At 32.4% G+C, this 25569-nt stretch overlaps 1 protein-coding gene across 1 annotated transcript; it reads right to left on the bottom strand.

Moving 5' to 3' along the window:
* Positions 1-550: 550 nt before the first annotated feature.
* Positions 551-17181, bottom strand: LOC133193951 (uncharacterized). The gene is made up of 3 exons (XM_061329863.1): positions 17110-17181; positions 13155-13358; positions 551-822 (listed from the first exon to the last, which is right to left on the bottom strand). The coding sequence occupies exons 1-3, from the start codon at positions 17171-17173 to the stop codon at positions 551-553; spliced, it is 540 nt and encodes a 179-aa protein (XP_061185847.1). The 5' UTR covers positions 17174-17181.
* Positions 17182-25569: the final 8388 nt, after the last annotated feature.

Below are 25569 nucleotides of genomic sequence, written 5' to 3'. Positions count from 1 at the left end.
ATGGTCAAAGACTAATATATAGAACTATAACGCAACAATTCTGCTGCTAAGCTTGTTTATGAATATGATTATGAATCTTGTGTCTTCAAAAAATCGTATAAAGCATAAATTCGACACTGCATTTGATTTATTTATCCATCTTACACAGACTACAATTACGAAAAGATCGCGCAATTTATTTTTTTTTTATAGACAATTTCTCACCTCGATCAAAAACTTAACTACTCGCATAGGTTAACGGCGGTCTCCAAAAAGAGTTCTAATGGATGTAAATTTTGTCACATTATGGTTCCGTATAGCCTGGTTATAATTAAAACAATGTCAACAATGTTATTTTTAAGTTTAAAAATTGCATTGCGGCGAACACCGATATTTTAGATTTCTACGTGCATATATTTTCAGAACTTTGTAATATTTTGCCAAAAATGGAAAAAAATATAGATTTTATTTTTTAATTTTTAAGCAACATTAAAAAAAAAAAGATGAATGAGGTCAGCTAATTTATGGTATATTTTAAATGCTCGCTTTTTCTGGGATAACCCTTGTATATTTAAAACTTATAATTAACTGTAATTTCACATATCTGGATATATGTAAAATTTTGAATCACTCCATTAGAAAAAGGGTAAGTAACTCCAGGAATTCTCTCATTGTATACCATAGCATAACGTCCAAATGAAACACAAACGTGTGTGGAGATTAAGTCTGGTAAGTCAGGTCCACTATGATTGTAGCAATGATGCAAATTCTCCAAGTTGCTTAAGTCTAATGTGTTTGAAACATAAATTTGGTAGCCATACGTGAGCTCTCTTTGTCGTTGTTCTAGGAAAGAAATTAATTTAGCAGATGACTTAAAGTACATCAAACTTCATCATCTCGAACTCATTAAGACCAAGGAAAACTTCGATATATATGAGAATTCGAAGTATCCAGGGTAAAATACTTAAAGAATAAAGGGTTGGAACTTCCAAATCACTTTGACAAATCTATGGTATTCGAGATATCGAAGTTCAATTATAATCATTTTAATCATGCGCTTTCAAAACTAATTCCCCATATGGATACAATGATACTCTTAGAACCAGTGAATCGGATAAAAGCCACCAATTTAGTTAGATTTTTCATCAAACTTTCCCACGATAAGCCATGAAAATTTTTGTTTAATAAATACAACAAAGAGTGAAACACTTGATTGTCTGGACTGGTATTATGATATCATGTCAGTGCATTCCGATCAATGGAACGTTAAAAACCCATTGCATTTCAAAATATTTATTCAAACTTGATAATAAAGGTTTTTGATCGATACTGCAATGGAAATAACAATATACATATATTAAAAGAATATGAAGCATGTTACCAAGTAAAATTAACGAAAGATAAACTCATCATAATCAAATGTCTTTGATATTTGTAGGATCCATTTTGAATACAAGAATAGCTGAAATACAATTTACTAAAATAACCCTAACAAAAAAATACTATAGTTTAAAACTATAATTTGCTATAGAGTCAAAGATTTTACTATAGTAAATCAAGGTTTTTACTTTAGTAAATCAAAGTATTATAACTATGGATTTTAGCTTGTTATATTTAATGTGTTCCAATTTAAACATGCACATCTTTATATTTGATGGAACTTTTACCTGTTAATCCAAATATTATTACCAAATTTAACATCGCTATTATCGAATTTAAGAGATTTTTCTAGTGGTGGCTTCTTGAACTCGGTAGCTAAAGACCGAAAATATTAGCACTTCAGGTAAACCTTCTTCATTAAACTTTGCAATTTAAAATGAAATCTTAGTCTAGGCATCAGACGTGTTCTCTCAAATATTCAAGAAATAATATTTGTTCGTTTTATTTAATTTCATTGGAAAAAAAAACTTAGATATCGATATCTAGAATGTTTAATTACTTTTCAAAAATTTAGTGACACATTGAACATAGAGATGATGTTTTGATAATGAAGAAATGTGGTAAACAATAGGTCTACAATTTGAATGTCATAATTACTCAAGAATTTACAATCATAGACAATTCAAGGTCATTAAAGATAGATATTTTGCATCCCCCCTCCCCCCCCCCAAGAAACCAATGATCAATGGGGTTTAAAAGGATGCTGTGGCTTTGCAAGAATGCTCTTGTCAAACGAGGTGTATGAAGCTTAAAATTGTCAGATTGAAATACGGCTCCAGGATGCTGCCTTATTGGAATTTGGAAAGACATGAGCAGGTAACATTGTAAGAGTTCAGTTTTCCGTTAAAATCCTTTGAATAGGAACCAATTCAGTATTACTTGTTTTCCACTTCATTACACTATCACCACGAAATCAAAAAAACCTCCTCATACCCCTGGACGCAGTTTTTAGTAAAACATTTATTGCAAAACCTGTACACTCATTCTTACATCAGGCTTTGCAATAAACATATTGGACTAATAGCTAAACCACGCATGCATCAATCCTCTGGTGAATATTCTAGCATCCTGTAGTCAATTGCAAACGGTCTTGTTAGATATTTCAGGGATATCTAATGCTGTAGACGACGTCAATTGAAATGTAGATAAAAAATTAGATTACATTTAAACCACTGAAACGATCCTATTGTCTCGCGTGGTCTGCCATATTTATGGCGAACATTTGTTGTGCCATGCTGTTTGTACCTGTTTGTCAAAAACTTAACTCATTTTAAAAATTGTTCATACATACAGCATGCTCTTGCGTATTGAATCAACTGAGAGATATACAACCCACATGCAGGTTTGTTTGTTTGTTTGTTGTTTAACGTTCCTCTCGAGAATTTTTCACTCATATGGAGACGCCACCATTTGCCGGTGGAGAGCTGCAAATTTTGTCCTATACTCGGCACTTACGGTCATTGAGCAGTGAGGGATCTTTTTCGTGCCAGCACCTACTGCGACAAGGGACCTCGGTTTATATGGTCTCATCCGAAGGACCGGCCTCCACGTCCCACAGTGGGATTAGAACCCGCGACATAAGGATCAACTCCTTACTTTGCGACTCTAGAGCAGACGCTCTAACCACTGCGCCACGCGGGCGACCCCACATGCAGGTGGTAAGTGTATATTGCTGCATAAGTAAGGGAAGTTGACGATTGAAAAATCATGTTTATCATAAAGCTTGGATGTTAGATTAAAATTAACGTCTTTTTCTATTAAAATATCCAAATATGAAAGAGATTTTTAGACCCTGTAGTATCTTTTATTTCAAGCTCACTGGGATATATTGTCTCGACATATGAATGAAAATAAATATTGTTAATTGATAATATGTCGTCGATATATATAAATGTCGATTTGAAGGCCACAGCAAGAGATTTCTTTTTCTCATGTATAAGATTTTTAATACATTTTGCTTCATATGAATACAGAAATAGGTCTGCAAACAACGGGGTGCAATTGGTGCCCATGGCAATTCTAACAGATTGTTGGAAGACCTCGTCTCCAAAAACCACAGATATTTTCAATCAGAAACTCGAGCATTTTTTAATATCAACTTCACAGTACTTGTGAGTACAATCAGAATGTTTTTTAACAAAATAATTTTGCAAATGACCAACGACAAGGTAAGTAAATTTTTGAGTTCCATTTTTATTAAAAAACAGTTGTTAATGATGTCAAAAAGCCTGGACTTCAATTTATCGTGGGGAATGGTTGTAAACAGAGTTGAAAATTCGTAAGTTTTTATGTTATTGATTTTGGTAAAATTTTGTGATTTTAAATGTTCCAAAAGTTTCTTGGAATTTTTAAATATCCACATCTTATTTACACCACTGTCCACTGTTGCACAGTACTCCTGATGTTTCCTCTTCACTGCTGTTAATATTTTAGTGAGGAGTAAATAAAGAGGCTTGGTAGAACATTTATTGGAACCCGCTATGTATCTTTGTTTGCAAGGATTTTTATGAAGTTTCGGAATCTAATATAAATATGGTAATTCAAATTCATTTTGGTTGTTGGGAATATCAAAAATATTCAAAACTGACATATGATTTTGAAGAATATCCTCCGTAAAAAGGGAGCTATGGGTGTAAGTTGGATTGCCACTTGTAGAATTAAATCCCAGTTCTTCTTAAATACAATTAAAATAATGAGCCTTACAAACAAAGACAATGTTGTTACCTGCTTTATCATTTGGGACCAGTGCATACTGATCGTGTAGTCTATCTTTTTTTTCACTTTAGAATTATGGAACACCGAAGGATAGATGGTTTTCATTTTGCCCCTCAAACGCTTAAAGGACTTATCGCATGTTTCTAAATAATTTGAAATTAAAAGCGTAAAACGTTCCTTATGACCACAGTTTATAAATTTTGTGTTTTGCTGCGGATAAACCGCGGTAATTTACCAATTATTGACTCAAATGAAAACCCCTGAATTAAAAATCTAAGTTAATTAGATAGCGATCACGTGACCCTGTGACGTCAAAGGCGACAATGGCTGATCAGCTCTATAGTTAATCTTACTAAAATATACGCGATACAACATGGATATTCTGCATTGTGGACGACCACATCACTGATTTTATCGATACGAAATTGAATATCCAACCTTATAGTTTAGAATTGTCAGCAAGAAAAAATCTGAAAAATCTGTTAACATTGTAAAAATAGCAGCGACGATATCGAAGGAGACGCGGCGAAGACAAAGAAACTCGCCATCACAATACAATTTGATTTGTCGTCTTATCACATGATTTACAAATTTAATATTGTATAACTTTGTTATTCTTCGTTTTTAGCATAACATTAATTTACTTATGTTTTGTAAAGGATGGCAGTCTTGAAAAATAATTTTCCGATCACGATACATTGCCGTAATCGGAGCTGTACAGATTCTGAATGTTTCGAATAAAAAACGAAAATATCTCAAAAGCCTTATACCTTAGACTAGCTAATGTTTCTATAGTAATTAAAAAGCACGCTAGGAATTAATTTTTTCAGCATTTTTCGTAATTTATCTGCATTTGTCGTTGATAACTCCGTAAATAGTTGACATATTCTCATCTCTCTATCACTGAATTGTCGCCTATGACGTCAGAGTAGTAATTCGCCGAAATCCGACTGAAATATGCATATTGCCGTTTTTGAATTTCAGCTCTCAATCGCTCTTAAAATATGCTTTCAATAACGTTTATTGTATTCAGTATTTTAATAAACAAGGTTGTAGATAATATTTTTCATAAAATAACGATTTTTGAAAGATCATGCGATAAGTCCTTTAATGTGAGATTTTAACATACATCTTATATATCTAATCCATTCTGACAAAGTGTCAAGGTCTTCTTTTTTAGGTCCAGCCCATCCCCTGCGTAATCTTCCACAAAATTTATAATATTGATGACATTATGATTCCAGTTGAAAGATCGGGGTTCCCTAAATTTTTGCCCTTTTCAATCAAGTGATTTAAGGTCCTCATTACTAACTATATTTACATCACCAATAATAATGTGTCAAGCAAGACTATAGTTGAATGGCGAAGAAGAATATGAACACGATGGAGGATTATATATCAAATGCTCAATATCCAGGCTCTCTCATGTTTTCTTGTAAAAACATTTATAGGAAATACAGGGTGTAGTTTTCAATTGGAAATATGGTGGTATATAAGACTGGACTCTTTTGTTATTAAGATATTAGTTATATTAACCATGTTAACCGAGTCAATTCCTTTGTTGGCATATTGAAGTTTAAGGAAAAAACGGGTAGATTTAGCTCTATTTTCTTCCGTAAAACGTGGCGGTTTAAAAAGCCTATGATTTACAATATCCATAACCACAGATCTGAGCCTGTATTTCTAGTTTCAAGGAATCCAAATATGGTCTTTCCTTGACTTTAACAGACTATTCAAAACTTTGAAAAGGAAGAGAGTAAAGTTTGGTGCGAATGTGATGAAGGCCTTATTGTTTATTTACATAAGGTAGTAGTGAATATCGTGTATAATAGGTTTACTGTAAGACCGATGTCCTAATTACGCTTACGTCTCTTTGTACTGTTAAAACGTCCCATCACATTCACATTGCTACGCTGTGGGCTTGAAAGATTCCCAACACTATCGACATTGTCATTCCTACCATATGGAAAGGCTGTGCGTAGTTTTCTAATTTAGTATACTTCTCGTTGTCTACGGGCTATTAGTATGAAGGTAAATCTTTTCTAGAATTCTAACTTTCATTGACAAAATAGAATGATCAGGTAAATTAAAATGCTTCTATAGAAGCTGCTGGCCCCCGTTGATAATCTTAAATCTATGCCCCAGAAAAAGAAGAGCTAGTAATCAAAATATCACAGGTTTTTACAGCTTTTGACATTTATTTATTTAATTAATTATTTATTTATTTTGAAGAGTATATTTTCAGAATCTCAATATTTTAGAGGGTTTAAAGGAACAGACGAGTTCTGATTTGCATTAGAAGTCACGTTTTATTGCTTGTATCTTAAACTTGAAATGACTTTTTCATGATATACCTATGTAAAGCATTTGAATTCCAACTTACATTCAAAATGATGGATACAACTTTCAGAATATTCTAATTTTCGCCATGACTGGCCACCCCTATGCAAAAATTGTTACCTTTGAAATGCTTGGGGTTGAGACCTGCAAATGATATGACCTTTGAAAGCTGAGAACTGATATATGAGAAAGTGACCGTGATGTCATCTTTAAGATGAAAGAGTATACCTGATGATTGAGAAGATATTGTACTATATTTAAAAAGAAAATAGGATTTGATCATATGACTAACTCGTAATTGTTTTAAATCGATAGCTTATTTCTTAATCATATCATGAATATTTTGTGTCATTGTTATGTAATTCGTTAAGACAGATCAGTTAATAACTGTAGTAAATGACATGTTGGTGAATATTTACTGTCATTTAAATTATTGGTACTCCACCCCTCTGTTTTCAGAGGTGCGTGCGGGCTCTGCTCAGAATATGAATTGATTAAATGGATTTTGAGCATGATCATTTTTCGTAATCTTCACATTTCATAACTTAAATATGACAATTTTTGATATTTACATGTCTTATACATAAACATAATATACATTTTTTTTTTTATTTTATGTATGACACGCATGTGTTGAACTGTTGCTCATACATGTTATGATATTTAAGATCTGTAGTACATGTATATGCAAAATAGATAGGAATGTTTTATTTATTAGTCGCATGATTTATCTTGACAGGACAGCAAAAGCCAGTTGCAGTGAGCCTGCCGAGCATTAGAAGGCATAAAGACTTTTAAAGGATAGCCATTACTTTATCATGTTCATCCCACTTAAACAATTGTACTTCTGAAACGCCTTTAACTGAAAATGTATGTTTAGTACAAAACTCTTGAGCTGAAATTGCAAAATTGGTTTTATTTTTTTTTTATCTGCCGCATTTGAAAAAATCGAGGTTACATTAAAACCACTTTCAACCCTTTTTTCTGTCTGTCCCTCTGTCCGTCGTTCCATATGTCAGTCTGTCACAAAATCTTTACTTTGATTATTACTTTTGAATGAAAAAAGATGTGATTCTGATATCTAATATGTGTTACCTCTGACAAGACCTGTTCGAATGTACTTTGATTTTTCACCTCTACATGAATTGAAGTTTGACCTACATTAGGATTTTAACCTTGGTTGTAGCTACGCAGGTAGGTTAAGGCTTCCCATAGAATATCACAGTGCACTCTGTGCCTTCACTTCTCTGAACTACCAAAATATGACATCATAATGGAAAATGACGTCAAGTCACTGCCAACTTGAGGTGTTATGACGGGAAGAGTGTCATGAATTTTACACTTTACTTCAAACTGCATATAAAATGCTAGATAACTATTACAAAATTCACGGGTCGTTACAGGTTTTTTAAGTCTTACGTGTCCGAATATTTAAAAAAATACATCGCTTACATACCCTTTATTGAAATTCAGCATGTTCAAAATGCTTACGAAAAATATACTTTTGAAATGCACTCTGTTTTATACTCGTGGTTGGAGGTCGAATTTATTTTGTGTGTATAAAAGAGTCTGGCGCAGGTGATTAATGAGGATTAATCTGAGATTTTTTGTGGAAATTTATAAGAAGAGGTTGTTCTCTAATTGAATCTTGCTTGGGAAAAATGTGTGATGGCTTTGCTTAAATACAGATAACGATATTGTGTGGAAAATACCCTCAAATTTGTAGGTAAGTTGAATTTCTCACGAAATATTTTGCACCCAAGTAATACTATGACATTTCCCAAGCACATTTTGGGTACACAAGGATACGATGAGTTTATTTTATATAACAAAATGTTAATGATTATTGTGCTATCAGCTGCGCCGAAGTGATTTATGTGAAACACTTCAAAAAATTATAAATGACGGTCACATGATCAATAAAGTCATGTGATATCATAACAAATATGTTAATGTATAGCCGAGGGAACCCTCTATATAAATTGGAAATACTAAAGTACAACACTTATAAATTAAAAACAAAACCGACCTCGCAATGAAATATTATGTTTTGAGCGCATTTTAAAACTTCGGGAAGCCTTATCATAGCTGCGTAAAGCAGCTGAGGAGATAAATCCTTCATATTTTTTCATGTGTACATCACCTTTGTCAAGACTTCTCCAAATATAATGTTTTTGATCTCGTGACCTAGATATCGAAATTTCATTTAAAAATTAAATAAAATAATAACAATCATGGTAGTGTATTTTGCAGCAGAACAAATGGAACTCGTCAATATACTTACCTTGTCATTGGTCATTTGCAATATTATTTCGGTAAAAAAAAATTCTGATTGTACACACAAGTACTCTGAAGTTGAATTAGAAAGATGCTTGCGTTTCAGATTGATTGATTGATTGGTTTTTTTTTTATGTTTTTATGTTGTTTTACGCCCCATTCGAAAATTTTTCATTCATATACGGACGTCACCATATACCGGTGAAGGGCTTCAAAGAATCTGGGGGGATAAGACGAGCCATGTGCCCATGCCCATTTTTCGGCTATGCAAGAACATTTATTGGAAAAAATCTCTCAATTGTTCGAATTTACTTAAGCATTTTAATGTTTACCGTAGTTTTCAAAATGATATTTATATTCTAAACAAGCTAAACAGTTGACTTTCATTTAATGTCACAAATGTCTAACATGGGTAAGGACTTCTATTAATTAATCTGCATATTGAGTGTTTACACTTATTGTGGAGATATTATAAAAATGTTAACATCGTATATAATGATAATGGTGATCTAGAAGCGCTTTTATTTAAAATAAATAAAACGGGAATAAAAGTATTCAAATATCTATTATAATTTTTATCCGGCATTTTAAATAATTTACTGTAAATAAGTTCATTACTACATGTATTTATTTTATTTCCAGTGAAAAATATGTTATTCCTATAGACATTTTTTATAAAGTAAAACAAAATTAAAACCAAAAAAATCAACAACAAAAAAAAAAAAAAAAAAAAAAATCGGAGCATGACTCGAACACTTTCCTCAATAAACGTCCCTTTAAAGAGCTCATCGCTAACTACTAGACCACGGAGTCACACTAACATTTCCATTTGAATAGCATACAGTTCTCTATATTTAGCAAGCGTTTTTGGACTTAGATTTTTTTAAGACCACGGTGAAAATTTAAGTAAGTTAACTTAATTTTTTATGTAGAGTGGGTCTTCATACCAAATTTTTGCAAGTGTAAAAAGTAACATCTTTCCATTGCCTTTCATTAATCGTTCTCAAAAAAATGGTACGATGACCCACTCTATTTAAAAAATGTAATTATATCATCCAATTTATGTCAGTTTCTGTGAAAATTGAGCGTGATGCCATTTTGTTGTGTTAATCAGAATCATTTTCGCTGTTACAGTATTCAGGTTTTGTCAAATTTATATGCAAATGGTAATAAGCATTACATTAATTCAACAAAAAGTGAAATTTTTGTAAAATGAATTTATTGATTTTTTATCGATCGTTATGTAGGCATATGGCTCGGCTTATCCCCCCAGTTTCTTTTGACCTTTACTCGGCACTCAGGGCCATTGAGAAGTGAGTGATTTTAATCGTGCCAACTCCTGACGTGACACGGGGCCTCGGTTTTTAAGGTCTCATCCGAAGGACCAACAACTTTCACTTCAAAGTGCCAAGCGCATGGCGAAGGAACAATTGCTACCCATTTTTTATCGACTTAGGTCAGTCGCGGCCGAGATTCGAACTCAAGACCTCCCGATCACGGAGGAGTTTCTGATTGATAATATCTATGTAGTTTTGTGGAGATCAGATCTTCAAACAATCTGTTGAAATTCCAATGAGTACCAATAGCGACCCCTCTTTAGCAGACTTATTTTGTATTCATATGAACAAGAACTTATTCAAAAACTTCTACATGAGAAGAAGAAAACACTTGCTGTGGCCTTCAGCTCGACATTTAGATATATCGACGACATATTAGTAATTAACAATAGTTATTTCCATTCATATGTTGACTTGATATATCCCAGTGAGCTTGAAAAAAAGATACCACACTGTCTGACACATCTGTTTCATATTTGGTTATTCTACTAGAAAAAGACATTAATGGTAACCTAACAACAAAGCTTTATGATAAACGTGATGACTTCAATTTTTTCAATCGTCAAATTTCCTTACTGTAGCAATATACCCTTATCACCTGCATATGTTTTTCTGTCTTCCAGTTGGACCGTCACGGTAGCTCAGTCGGTAGAGCGCTTGCTCCGTGAGCGGAACGTCGTGATTTCGAATCTCGGCCGCGACTGACCTAAGTCGATAAAAAATAGGTAGCAACTGTTTCTTCGCCAAGCGCTCGGCATTTTGAAGTGAAAGATGCGGGTCCTTCGGATGAGACCTTAAAAACCGAGGCCCCGTGTCAAGACAGCGTTGGCACGGTAATGATCTCTCACTGCTCAATGGCCCTGAGTGCCGAGTGAAGGTCTAAATTTGAAGCCTTCACCAGTACATGGTGACGTCTCTATATGAGTGAAAAATTCTCGAATGGGACGCAAAACAACATACAATCAATCAATCTTCCAGTTGATTCGATACGCAAATGCATGCTCTGAATATGAAAAATTTCTAAAACGAGGCAAGCTATTTACAAACAAGTTGATGATACAAGGATATCAACAGTCTCGTTTGAAGTCATCATTTCGCAAGTTTACTAGTCGATACAATGATCTTGTCAGCAAATACAACCTATGATTAAGTCAAATGCTGACTGACGTCTTTCACACTAATTGTTAGGGCATTATTTACACACAGAATTGTCTACGGATTTTTCCATTTATCTCGATCATGACAAGGAGCACACGGCGGTGGGTTTGACCAGTCTGTAGGGGATGCTTACTTCTCCATGGCACCTGATTCCACCTCTGATGTTTTTGAAGGTCCGTGTTTGCTCTGCTCCCGATTTGTATTATTTAAATGGACTTTGAGCTTGAATATTGTTCGTTATCACCATATTTCATGTACAAATATAACATGATGGACAGACAACGAGACAGACAAAGAGTTACAATATGCCACAGATCATTAAACCCAAACGAGATAGACCCTGTAAGGGAATACTACAATTCTCTGAATTAGCTTGTTATCTAAGTTATTTAAATTACTACTACCTGATGATTAAAAGGCTTCTCACAATTCCAAAATAAGAGAAGTTTTACCCGAATCTCGGGCTTTGAATCACTGATAACTGTGTGTGATATACTCCCAAAAATATATAATGTAGATTGTGAAGTGGTGCATGTGAACATTGCTTTAAAAAGGGTTTTTTTAGGAAACCTTGTTATTTAATTTCGAGATAACTTGTTCCTCCTCTTCATTTATATTGAAAAGTAAAGAACGCATCCCTATAGCTATGATTAATATCAGCTAAAAAAATTGATAACCTGATAATAAATATATTTAAATCACGAGAGGGTGCTGTACAGCCGGAAATTAACTCGCGGAGATAATATTCGCTATATTCGCGGAAAGAAAAATTCCGCGAATTCAACATACAGTGAATAATTCTTTAGAAAATGATAAGGATAAATTAAAATATTACTGTTATCTGTGATTAGATTCGATAACTCTGTGTGTGTTTCTGTGCAAACATACATAAAAACAGTAGTTAATAATATTATAGAGGAGATGTAGACTGTCTTCCTAATTATGCGGGTGTACGGATCAATCATTAACACGTAATTGTTGGTGTTTTTAAAGCTTAATTGATAGATAAACTTCTATAATTAACATTTAATTCTACCACCCAGTAGAGGTGCGATGTAATTACCTATAAACATGTATTGTTAATTTCATCCGTGCGTATCACTCAGTCTTATAACCTTTAATCTAGGTACTTACGTAGTAAAGACAATACTGTTACACATTGATTCAATTATATTCACAGTTCAACATTTTGACTACCGGTACTGACAACTGATTTAGATTCAGGGAGGTTCAAATATACTACAGTAACTACTACTCTGCACTCTTCTAAAAACATACCTATAAACGAACACCTCCCAAAGGGATTTTTTTACACAGGCCCGTAGGAAGCAAATTCAGTTGGGGGGGGGGGGGCACAGCCATACATTTTCAGTTGACAGTTGAGATGCACTACCAAAATTTCCTGACAACCCAAAAAAAAAAAAGGTCATTAGACGTTTTTATTGAGGGGGCACAAGCATATAATATCTATGTTTCTTATAGTAATCTATATATACCCCCACCGGTTCCTACGGCCATGTTACATGAATGTTAATAGGTTTGGATGTGACCTAAAATCACATGAATAAATCACTTGGGTATAGATTCATATGTATTTAAGAATATTCATTAAAAAAAACAAGGGGAAGAAAGAAAAAGAAAATTTACAACGTCTTGACTCGCTCCGGTGTTTTGTTATATCAGAATCGACGCAATAGTATGGAAAATACTTGCAATGCTGAGAAAAATTTATGTATAATTCTTCCTTTCCGCGAATTCAAACGACCGCGATTTCTACAAATTGAAAAAATCGCGCTCTTTTCCGACCGCGATTTTAACCTGTTGTACAGTGTATTAATCTAAATGCATATATATGAAGGTATATTAATTGAAGTACTCACAAGTATGTTTTCCCTACCATATACTCACTATATGCTGTGTCTGTTCCATAAAAGTAAATCTGTATATCATGTATACTTTTTATTTCCTGTAAATCCACATACCACCATGCTGGATTATCTGGTCCTGTAGAAGAACATGTGTTGATATCTCTGTCAATAGCTCTGGCAGGGGAAGCATTTGTGTCATTATTTCTGCTACTTTGTGTTGCTTTCTTGAAACTTGACAAGTTATCTGTGAATTGATAAATTTCTTACATTTACATGTCTCTATGATATTCTGAAAGAACCCTACGATATTCTGTAAGAAAGTAATGTTTAGCATTTTATCATAGTTGTTTCTCTTTACTTGGATATATGTTTGTGCAGTTGTTTTACAAATAGTGGACAGAAATATAAGTTCAGCAAGTTAAATGGCACATGCACATTACCAAAAAAAAAAGCTAATTTAAAACGTTCACATGTCCTGCACACACAACTAGAATTTTAAAAAAGTACAACAGTGTACTGATACAGTTTGATAATTTGAGATATTATTCTCTTCTGAGAAATCCTGATATTTACTGATATTTTATTTTGGCTGTTGACAATCTTCATTGTTGCTGATAGAACCTGAAAACTTTTTTCGGATGTTTCCTAGTTGTACAATTTTTTTTAGCCTAGTCGATGCCAAGTATGCCATAATTTTTTTTTTCTACTCGTTATATTATATTTCACATTACAAACTAATTGTTCTCAGCTTCAAATTTGTGATTTGACAATTTGTACTGATATTTTGCCAGTACTTTTACCTGTTTATATAACTTTGACTCTGCTTAATTTTGAAATTCTGTGTCCTATACTGACATTTATTATCTATTAAATAAATGACCTATTTCATTTTTAATGGATGTAATTCTTTTTATTAAATAAAGGCAGACAGATATGAATTATAAACAAAAGGCTCAATGGCCTTACCGGTCACCTGAGAATAATACAATACTGTAAAGGATCCAATGAAGTATGAAATAAAAAACAAAATAAACTGAGACATGACGATATGTTGCCCAAAAGCAAGCGAAATAGGATGATCAAGGATCAACAAAATAGTAAGTCTACTCAGTAAAACAGGTACATTTAAATGTAAATCATATAAAGTAGATCTATTTACTTGCCAGTACTAATACACTCTCTTTCTTCATTATCACTATGCAGACTAAACAATACAGCATTGCTTGAGAACATAGAGTAAACCCTTTTCATTCCCTTATTACACATTGGCCTGTTTTTGAAGAATATATAATGTGTTCTTAATTATTCGTGTCCCTTTTTTATTCATCTATTATTTACAAGTCTACCTGCCCATTAAAAACAATGAAAGTACTTTTTGTATTATACATTAAAAATTCTTATTTAATTCTTTTATTCAATTCGACCTCTATCAATTACATTATTTACAGTTATTAATAATCATATATGAACAAAAGAGGGGAATAGCTTCTCTCAGTAGCGTACATATTTCCCTACAATATCAACAGAGCCCAGCACCAAAACACTTAACACAGCGATCCAGAATTTCACAAATCTGGTAAAACAACCCTTTTTCATTACAACTTTGTATTATGTTTGCGTCCTAGATGCCCAGGTGAAGAGAAGAAGAATCCCAAGGAATTAATGTATTTTAATAGTGTAATATAAACCCCTGGTTTTCAAGGGATTATATATGGTAAAAACATCTTTGGCCCCCATAAAATGCAAATCTTGAAAATCTCTCGAAATGTACAAAAATTATTATAGTATGTAAGTAGATTATCAGCAATTTTTGCTTCTCTGTCATCACAAACTATTTGAATTTTTTTTTTTTAATTATTTTTCTTTTTTTTTCAAGAACAAAAACAAAGTAGACAAAAATCATTTCATTGTGAGTATAGAATTTAATGAGCGCAAGGTTTTATTTTGGGAACAGAAAGTGGTCATTACAGAGTATAGTCCTTTGGACTAGGCATCTTGCTCATTATAACCATGGACTAAGTTTGTTTGCTAAATACCAAGGGGCAGAGAAAAAAGAATTTTAAATAAATATACATTTCGACTACATGATTAACAGAGCCCTACCTAAACACCAGAACTTCTTTCCTAGCTATATAGGGGCCATGAATTCCATAATCTTGGACTCATGCTCATCATAATCTTGAATGTTGCATGTTTGCTTAATATACAGGAGCAGAGAAGATTTTCAAAGAATTGGTGAATTTTCACTAGTTATTCGATAGAATCCCACCCTTACGTCAGAACCCCTGACCCAGGGACCATGAAATCCGTAATTTTGGACACTTACTCGTCATAAGCATGTATTTAGTTCGCTTGGTACATGTAAATGCACAGGGACAGAGAATAAGATTTTAAAAAGAATTTATACATTTTTACTATGTAATCAACAGAACTTCACCCCAACACCAGAACCCCTTATCCAGGGGCCATTAATTTCACAGTTTCAGAAGAGATACCCTTGCCTATTATAACCATGCACTTAGTTTGTCTGTTAAGTACCCAAGAGCAGAAAAGAAGAATTAATAAATTTTCACTATTTTATCAATTAAGCCCCGTCCTTACAGCATAGCCCCTTGTGAATGTCATAATTATGAAAGAGACACCTTTGTTTATTCTTCAGAAGGAGAGAAGACGATTTTCAAGGAATTAATTCATTTTCACTGTATAATCAATAGATACTCTACCACCAGAACCTCAATTTCAAAATTTCGGAAGAGGTACCGTTGCTTATCATACCATGCACTTAGTTTGTCTGTTAAATACCAAAGAGTAGAGGACAAGATTTTCAAGGACTTAAAGCATTTTCAGTATATTTTCAATGGCGTCCCACCATAATTCCAGAACCCTTGTCCCAGTGGTAATGAATTGCACAGGTTTTGTAGAGGACTCTATGCTTATTACAATCATGCCAACCGTTTAATTGTTTAATGTCCAGGAGTAAAAAAGATTTTTAAAGAATGCAATAATTTTGATTGTTTTAGCCCAACCCCTCAGACCCAATGGGGCGGGGACCATGACAATTTTTGCTTCCCTTTATCCATAAATGCCATATGCCAACATTGGTCAAAATTTAAATTGCTTCAGCGGTTACAGAGAAGAAGCTGAAAATGTTCAAATCTGAACGCACGACAACGGACAAAAACAGATAGGAATAGGTCATCTGGCTGACTATGGTGACCTGAAATAAAAGAAAAGAAGAACAAAAAAAAAAACACACACACACACACACACACTTCGAACACTAAATATCGTTCAGGGTATCCGATGTCAGTATACAGTTAAAGTATATCTTTGAGGGGGTCAGCAAGATTCCAGTTCCCCAAGAGTAAGTCTATTTCCCGAGGAGATTTATAGCTTAAGGACAGACGATACATTCCTCAGTAATATATAATTTGTCTAAGATTTTGTCATTGAAGTATTTTCTTCTTTAACATGTTTACTCGCAAAAAATTGAGGTACCTTACCAGGCATTTGTGCAAAATACCAGAGGATGTTTTTCCTATAAAATCCTTTTGGAAAAAAAGCTTAATTAGCCAATAACACATTTTTTGGTGTTTCATTTTTTAAAAGACACTGAGAAACCAGTTTATGAATCAGAAGGTAATTAAGATTTTGAATATTTTCCACAAAATTCGAAGGTATACAAAACAGATATTTGAGGAACGTATCGTCTGACCTTAACATCTTATCACCTAGACTTGACTAAAGAAAAAATATTTCGGGTTGATCTACATTTGTGACGTCAAGGAACATCCAAATCAAATAGTACGTTGTATTTTGGTCTTGATTATTTTTTAATACAATTCGAATTGCATTGCCACAATATGTTAAAAGAACCAGCATGTACTGAACAAGAATAATTTTCTTATCCGAATGACAAAGAAAGAATGTTTAAAATTTATTATTATAGACAAGTTTACCTTCTATAAAATGCATTAAGTTTGAAAATAACATACCGTATCCAAATGAAACTACAAAACAAAAATAAAGGTTCAAAATGAACTCCCACCTTGATTTCATGATATATTTCTTCCTTGTTCAATGACACAGTTTAGATAGATAAACTATGTACAATTATTCTATATTTAGAAGAGCAAGGTAAGGTAAACAATTCAATCAATATAATAACTACCCATGGAAAAATGTTGAATATCTGAAGAAATAATATTAAATTATATCCAGAAAAAAGGATGTTTTGAATATATTTGTGTTAAGATTTCTAAATACATTAAAAATACAGTATACACTTATTTTAATTATTTAATGCATATAGCATGGATTGTTCAAGGAAAGGATAGATCATACTTATTTTATTCAAAAAGACTTTTAGTTATATCTCAATATCATATGCACGAATAATTGTACAAACACTCTTCAAGGAAATAACATTTCTATCCCATTATGTAGAACAGTATCTTATTTTAATACTTTTATCCTTGAGCAATCTGGATTGGTTGTTATTAAATATGCAATTTCCTTTATCGATCTTCAATTCCAAATTATAAACACATCGACCACCAAAACCTGTAATCTTATAAATAGATCCTCATCTAACAAATAATGCACCTTGTGAACTAAACAAGCAGGAAAAGCATATTAGAACGCGTTAATCATTAAACCTTGAATTATCCCAAATAGTGAGATAAAATAAATTGATGAGTGTATGTTGTTTTACTTATTTTAGAAAGCAGTGACGAAAACAGTAAAAAAAAAAAATGTCTCTTATATGAAAGCCCTTTACCATTGATAAATCTTAGTGGATGCTAGGTTCGCTTTCATCAGGAATCTCCTCATTTCTTTTCACTGTAACGTAAAACTTACCTATTTGTTTCAACTATGCAGATATAGTGAAATAACAGGGAAAACATATTTTTGGGCAGAATTCGGTATAAAATTCGTTTTCCTGTAGAAGATAGAAACTCTCTCTCTCTCTCTCTCTCTATATATATATATATATATATATATATATATATATATATATATATATATATATATATATATATATATATATATATATATGTTTGTATGTATGTATGTATGTATGTATGTATGTATGTATGTATATATATATATTCTGAATGCATTTGTAGTTTAATCTGTTGATCATATGACGCATTAAAACAGCTTAGTGAGTGTTACTTGAATCAATATCATTTTATAAAATTAACTTAAGCTTATTTTCACAATTTAACCTAATCAAAGTTATTTAATGTCCCCTCTCTCATTATACCATACTAACTATTTCAATAAAGATGGACATATTGCCCAGGAATCTACAGGAATCATGGGTACGAATCATTCATAGTTTTAATGTTCATGTCAAGTAGACGATATGGTGGGCTGACCACAGATGGGCAGACTTTACAAAAGATACGCAGATAGAAAAATGTTACTGTAAGATTACATTGAAAAACCTTGTCATAAATATATAATATAAGCCTGCTTATCTTAATATGCAACATACCCATGTATCAAAGAATAGGGCATAGTTAAATGCAAAGGCTTTGAAATTTTAGTGGGTAGTGGGTCAGAAGAATCAAAATATAACCTTTTCTTAAGATTCTTTTTAATAAATCAGTAAATAAAATTAAATGGACAAATAAATAGACTGTATTTTAAAAAAAAAAAAAAAAAAAAAAGTAATCGTCTCAAGCGAGGATCTAGCCAAAACATATTGATACCTTATTCATGGACAAATAACATATACCACTATATATATGCTATCGTCGCTACATAGCAGAGCATTTTCACTGTGTAATTTTTAGGAAAAAGCTTTTAATGGCCTCTGGGTCTTCTATCTATTTTTTATTATTATTATCTATTTGAATGTTTGATCGTTTCTTTGAGTTAAAAGGCACGGAAATGACGTTTCAACATCGTGAACTATGACCAAGAGATATCAAATTCATAGAAAAATGTGTGTTTAAAGTATCATTTAGTACCAAATGACTCATCTTACCATATTTCAAGACATACTTTAGCAAATCATATTTCAAGACATATTTTAGCAAATCAAAACACCATATGGGGAAAACATTTCTTTCCTATATATCACAAATACCCGATTCATCAATAAAATATCATCAATGATATGCTCACTTTTTGCCAAAATTCCTGCAAAAACCAGATCAAAAGCGCACTCGTTCTTTCAAGGTCTAAATATAAATTTGATTTGAAAATTTTATATTATAAATTATCATCTGTTAAAAAGGATGGGGTTGTCTTTGATTAACTGAATGGGGGATCCATAAATACATGTAATAGTGTTACAATATTATTCATTATATAGATCATACCTTTAGAATTTGCAAGCATACATTTCCTTTAAATCTCTATTGCGTACTTATACATCTGTAATTCTAAAGAATAAAAAAATAAAGAAAAACAACAATCGACTTTTTTACTGATATGATATTTCCCTTTACAAGCAAAATAAACGCATATAGATCATGAAATATCTTTCGGAGAAATTGAAGGTATCAACGCTACTTGTTGCCAAGTATAATTACCAATAAACAATTACATGTATAATGCCTATGTCTATGCAGTCGCTGAACATGGTAATATTCTTAAATTATCATATATGAATAATTACTAAGTTCTGATATGTTGTTGTTATCCCTTTCTTCTGGTCTGTCACAGTATCTTCTTCCTAAAATTCCTCTGACATTTTAAACAGGAAATAATTCATTTTTCTGTAATTTGGTAGGTATTTTAAGTGTTTTCTGTGAGCAAAATTGGGCTAGGAAAATGTCGTTTTCTTCAAAAACCTGGCTGCCAAGACACTTCTGCCATCGCTTCAAATAGTGAGACAACCATATAAATAATTGATAAAAATTTTTAAAAATGAACCACAGACAAATGAAAAATATGAACGTTTTACAAACTTTTTCAACTTGTGGAGGGTGTTATTCACGGAAGAAAAACTTTTTTTTTCATGTATAATAGCATGGGAGGTCTTGATTATACTGCCAAAAGAGGGCTTAAAATGATAAATTCACATACAAGGTTAACGGAAAAATACTGGTCATACCCCCCCTCCCCCCCCCCCCAAACCCATCCTTTGTTTTAGGTATTGCTCTTTATTGGTTCTAATTGATTCTAATTTAAAAGGAAATAACCTCAAACAATAAAAACAAAGTTAATTTTTTGGAAAATCTCTTACTGCTTTATGATCGGAAGTAAGTGAGGAGGAAGCTTTAAATTTTGTTCTCGTCCTGTGATGCAGAGACTTCTAGTATGTGTAAGAGGACCCCGCCGAACTACATTTATACAACTTGATGAATCGGATGATTATTTTACTCTTGTTACTTCCTTTTTTAACACATTTTCTTATTTATACCATTTTATCATTATACAGTGTATCATTATATTACCATTGTTCTATACCAATTAAAAGTAACATTTCTAAACCTAATGAGGCCCTGAGTTATTAGTCTTCCTCTCCTTTTGTCATATTTGTATAATTTCCTTTATTAATTATTAAACTCATTTCGGTATGTACTTTATTATTAAGTAGCACTATGTTTGGAGAGAATACAACGACGTACGATTTACTTCTCTGTAGTTATTGATGAGCAATAATTAATTCGACCTTTAAGATAAATTACACATCACCACAGGAGACCAGACTGACCGGACGTGCCTCACGGTTGCAATTGTCCGCATTCATTTCAAATCAATTTATTATCCACATTAAAATTTGAAATGTAAAACTGTAAATAAATAGAGCTTAGTTAAGCTTAGTTGTAGTCCTAGATGTTTTTGTTTTCACTTGTGTTTATTTACTTTTTATTCTCTCTATTGCCTGAAGAAAGCTAAAAATTTGACAATATTAATTGTTGGCCTCGTTGGTCATTTTTAGTGCTTTATGTAAATTTCCATCCGTGACCTTGTATTTAATTAGTAGATGCGACACAGGATATACACATGGGAACACAGCTTATAAAGAGAATACAGTCCATAACATACTAAAACAAATCTTCAGTAGGTCTCATGTCACTGCGAGATAGGTCCATCGCCTGTTTATCTGTTTATGGAGGAAAACAAGGGGAAATTCCGTGTGTGCATCAGTGATAATCCAGAATTAGAATGAGTCTTATCCAATTTTTTTTAGCAAAGATTTAACGTGGCTTGCTTATGACGCTACCACTATCATTCATGTGCCGCAAGCTTTACCATTTAAAACAAAAAATTCCATGTTTTTTCCCTGTTTCTACCTTTTTTTACAAACCACACTTTATATAACCGGAAGGTAAGTTTCATAAGCGAAGGTGTGTCTCAAGCACTAAAAATGAACCACGAAACGAACAATAGAAATTGTCCAATTTTTGGACGCCCTGTCCCTTCCTGAGGACAAATAAAAGAGTTAAGAAGTCATAAAAACAGAGGAAATAGAGAAACAAAAACAACTAAGGTCTATTCGTAATGACCCTTTGTTTTAAATTCGATCCCAAATAATAAAAAAATCACTGATTTACATCAACAACAAAAGCATTAATTTCAAATGGAATAAAGTTTGAAGCATGACGCGAAACGTACTTTTTCAGATTTTTTTAAGAAAATTTGACGCAGTGAATAGAAAGATCAATAATTTTATTATCACAACATTAAAGTAATTTAGTGCCATACATAATAAATTGATAGAAGGAAACATAATAAAGTCATCTTCTTTTTTATAGGAAAAATATATAGGATATGATCAAAATCCTATATATTGAACTTGGTTACAAGTTTTTGAAATACATAAGAAGATAAAGAATATTCAAATTTGTACAAGACAGACAAAAACTGGGTGCAGATTTTAGGACAAAAAGTATAACTGAATATCAAAAGTATAGGCAAAAGGAAATACAAGTAAATGTATGAATGTCGTTTCTTTAAAGATGAGCAAACATCTGGCCAAAGTTAAATGTAGAGATTTTTTTTACTGCTGTTAATATTTTTGTTAGAAGTAAAGAAGAAGGCTTTATAAATGGAACATTTACTAGAACCGCAATTGTATCTTTATAAGGATTTTTATGTAGTTAAGCAATCCAGTATAGGTACTCAAATTCAATTTGGTTGTTGAAAATATATAAATATTTCAACCTAACATTTGATTTTGAAAAAAATTTCTCTGAAAGTGAATCGTTCATCTATATTCATAAAGATAATGGCGAAGGAAAAAGTTAAAAATAATTTTTTTTAAAAATGCTTAAACATATATTTACAAAGAAAAGCATCAAAAAGTGAGAGGCAATGCTGAAGGATATTAATTGTACCACTTTAGAACAATTAATATTCCACTGTTACATTTAAATTGATGTCAGCACAATAAAGAAATGTAAAATATAGAGTTTATGTATTGAGTAAGATGTAAGATTATAATACAACCTAACTCTATGGATTCACAGCAAAGAGCAACGAGGGACTCGGTGCTAAAGGACATATCGAATTCAATCTTCCTTAGTATAATTAATACATACACAACCCATATAAATGTATATTAAATTTCTATAAGATAATATATATATAAATAATGATACATATACTATATGATAACCTATTCTATACATGAAAATCTAATATCATGAATACCCAATCTCCTGAAAATAAGTAATATTATGCACCTTTACCTCTTGAGTTCAGCATACGTAAAAAGTATGCAAAGGATATCATAGTCTTTACAGTTCAAAAACCAAACAAATTTATTATGCATAATATTTTCAGAGTTTATGCAATACAATATACAATATATTCCTCCAAGTTCGATTTGTAATGAATACGGAACAGAAACTGACAAATTACTGTAAACATACGCGGGGTGAACAAAAAACTCGCGAACTATCTCTATATTTAAAAACCACGATTCAGATCAGAGTGAAATTTGGCACACATATAGTCATATACATGTTCTATAAATAGATGTTAAATTATGTTTAGCTCCGTGTTTGTGACGTCTTAATGTGAAAATGACGTCAGTATGTAGGTCACTTGTGACAAAAAATGGTTGACTCAGTCGTACTCGAGCAACGAACAGCTGTAAAGTTTAACGTATATCTCGGAAATTCCTTTGCAGTAGAATATCATAATTTGTACAAGGTTTATGAGGACAAAAGACTTACCATAAGTTCAATCATTAATGGGATTGAATGTTTTAGTGAAGGCAGGGAGATGGTTAAAAATGATGTTTGTTCTGTTGCCCAGAGAAAGCAAGCCGGTAAAAAGATGTGTCCTTATTTGAGGAATTTGTTTTGAAAGATCGCCAAATTACAGTAAAGAAAAATTATTGAATATCTAAGCAATAATATAAATATTAAATCCCTAAAATATCGTTTACTTTAGACTTTATAAACATATGAGATATGAAAAAAAGAAGGCGTCTTTTTCCACATTGGATAAACGACGCTCCTGAGACAGAGGACTCGGGTTGTGATGGTCAACATCCTAATTCTGGGAGGGGATATCCTTATCCATCCATCCTATTGCCAAGATTTGGCCATTTCTGACAGATGGGCTGTTCTTGTTTTCAAAAATTACTTGCATGGTAAGAAATATAAGACTCGGAAAAATCTCTTAGCTTCCGTGAACAGACCGCTACGAAGCATGTCACGTGACCGGCTAGATCACGTGATTCGTGCATGGGCAGAACTATGGCAGATGTGCATCAAAATCAGAGAGGTTTACTTTAAAACATAATGAACGCTAAAACCTCATTTTCTGTCTTTTAAGGAAGTAATACAATTAGTTCGCGAACTTTTTGATCACCCCTCGTATTACTATATATTGTGAATATTATTTTTTTTTTCGAAAATATGAAAATAAATTGTATAATATTTTTCTGATTATTTTTTTTATATATATTTTCTTATTTTTCAGTATTGTAAGCTGTTGTTAACTAGATCTTATCTGTTTTATGCTTTCTTGATGATTAGAAGAATTGCTATCAAATAAAAGATGTTTCAGTGCAGTTTGGAATTCTTTGATGCTAAAGAGATATATCATCGGATTAATAAGAGAATTTACATTTGCCATAACATATAAGAATACGACGATGTTTGAATTTATTAATAGGATGTTACATGTATCAATCACAATAATTATCGCCAATGGGATTGTAAACACAAGTAAAGCAAGTAGTAACAAACTAATTATCTTCATCGACTTTACAAGTTTTCTTTGCTTTGATTCGTGTACATGTTCGGAGAATTTAGAGGAGACATTCAAATGACGATTTTTCAGTTTCTTAATAGAGAGACAATAAAATATCAGTGTTAGAGATAAAAATATTAATCCAAGAGTTGTAACAACCAGGCCAAGGTGTGTTATCTTCTCACCAAAGATATCTCTGTAATTACAAGCATGACTGTATCTCGAAGGCGAGATCAACGAGAATATAATAGCCATAAGCATAACCCATCCAGTTATGCACACTAAGTACTTGCGTTTGTTGCTAAAAAGCTTTTCGTTTAAGTCACTTTCAGAAATGACTAGATAACGATGTAAACTGATACAAAATATTTGATAGAAAGACATTAACAAACTCGAAACACCAAGCACATTTAACAAGATACATAATTCAAATAAGTTTGAGTACTTGAGTAAAAATACACGAATGCCATTCAGAAATGTACTAGTTCCTAAGACAAAATCATTTGCAGACAGACCCAGAACTAAGTATAAATAAGTACTATTTCGTAACTTACGGTTTGAACTAGATAATATTGTGACTAAACCGTTGAAGGTCATAACAAGCAATCCAATAGACGTTGCGCTTATAGGTACAAGCAATGAAGAATACTGAGTATCTTTTTCCGTTGAATTGACCAGGAGAAGCGTTTTGTTATATGTCCATTTATTTGTAACCATATCTGGTATTCCTGACTCGCCCTTTATTTCTTCAACTTCTGAATTAAGATGCAGGTTGGTTTTTGCTGTTACATGGTTATCACCATTTGCTCCATTTGTCCAGGTTGTGACCTCCATTGTTTCTCTTTCATCAGTTTCTGTTACGTTTTTCCAATCTATAGCTGGAGCAATCGTAGAAGGCTTGTTAAAGGCGACTTTCACTTGGAACATTGCTAATAAATATATAGACTTCAGTAATGTTTTTCCACAAAAAGCATTTCCTGTCATGTTCTTCTCTGTTGTCATTTTATTTCTCATCGTCATTTAAATTACCAAAGAGTCTGATCGTTTCTGAAGTAATAAAAATCACGAACGTAAATGTGCGTCTAAAGTAACGTAATTTGCCAAGTTAGAATATTATGTAATGTAACAAGTATAATTTCCTTTTTAGCAAAATATTGCGCATTTTTCTTGCATCTAATAAACACATTCTGTATCATATGAGTGCAATTAATATGTTGAAGGTTAGTAACAATATTTTCTATAGGAAAAGATGATTGATATTTAATCTAATATAATAAAAGGAA

The sequence above is a fragment of the Saccostrea echinata genome, unplaced genomic scaffold, assembly GCF_033153115.1.
Source record: "Saccostrea echinata isolate AGI-Se365-2 ecotype Australia unplaced genomic scaffold, CSIRO_AGI_Sech_v1 ptg000028l, whole genome shotgun sequence".
In the NCBI taxonomy this organism is placed as follows: domain Eukaryota; kingdom Metazoa; phylum Mollusca; class Bivalvia; order Ostreida; family Ostreidae; genus Saccostrea; species Saccostrea echinata.
Note: the sequence above shows the minus strand (reverse complement) of the source record. Positions and strands in the feature narration are given on the sequence as shown.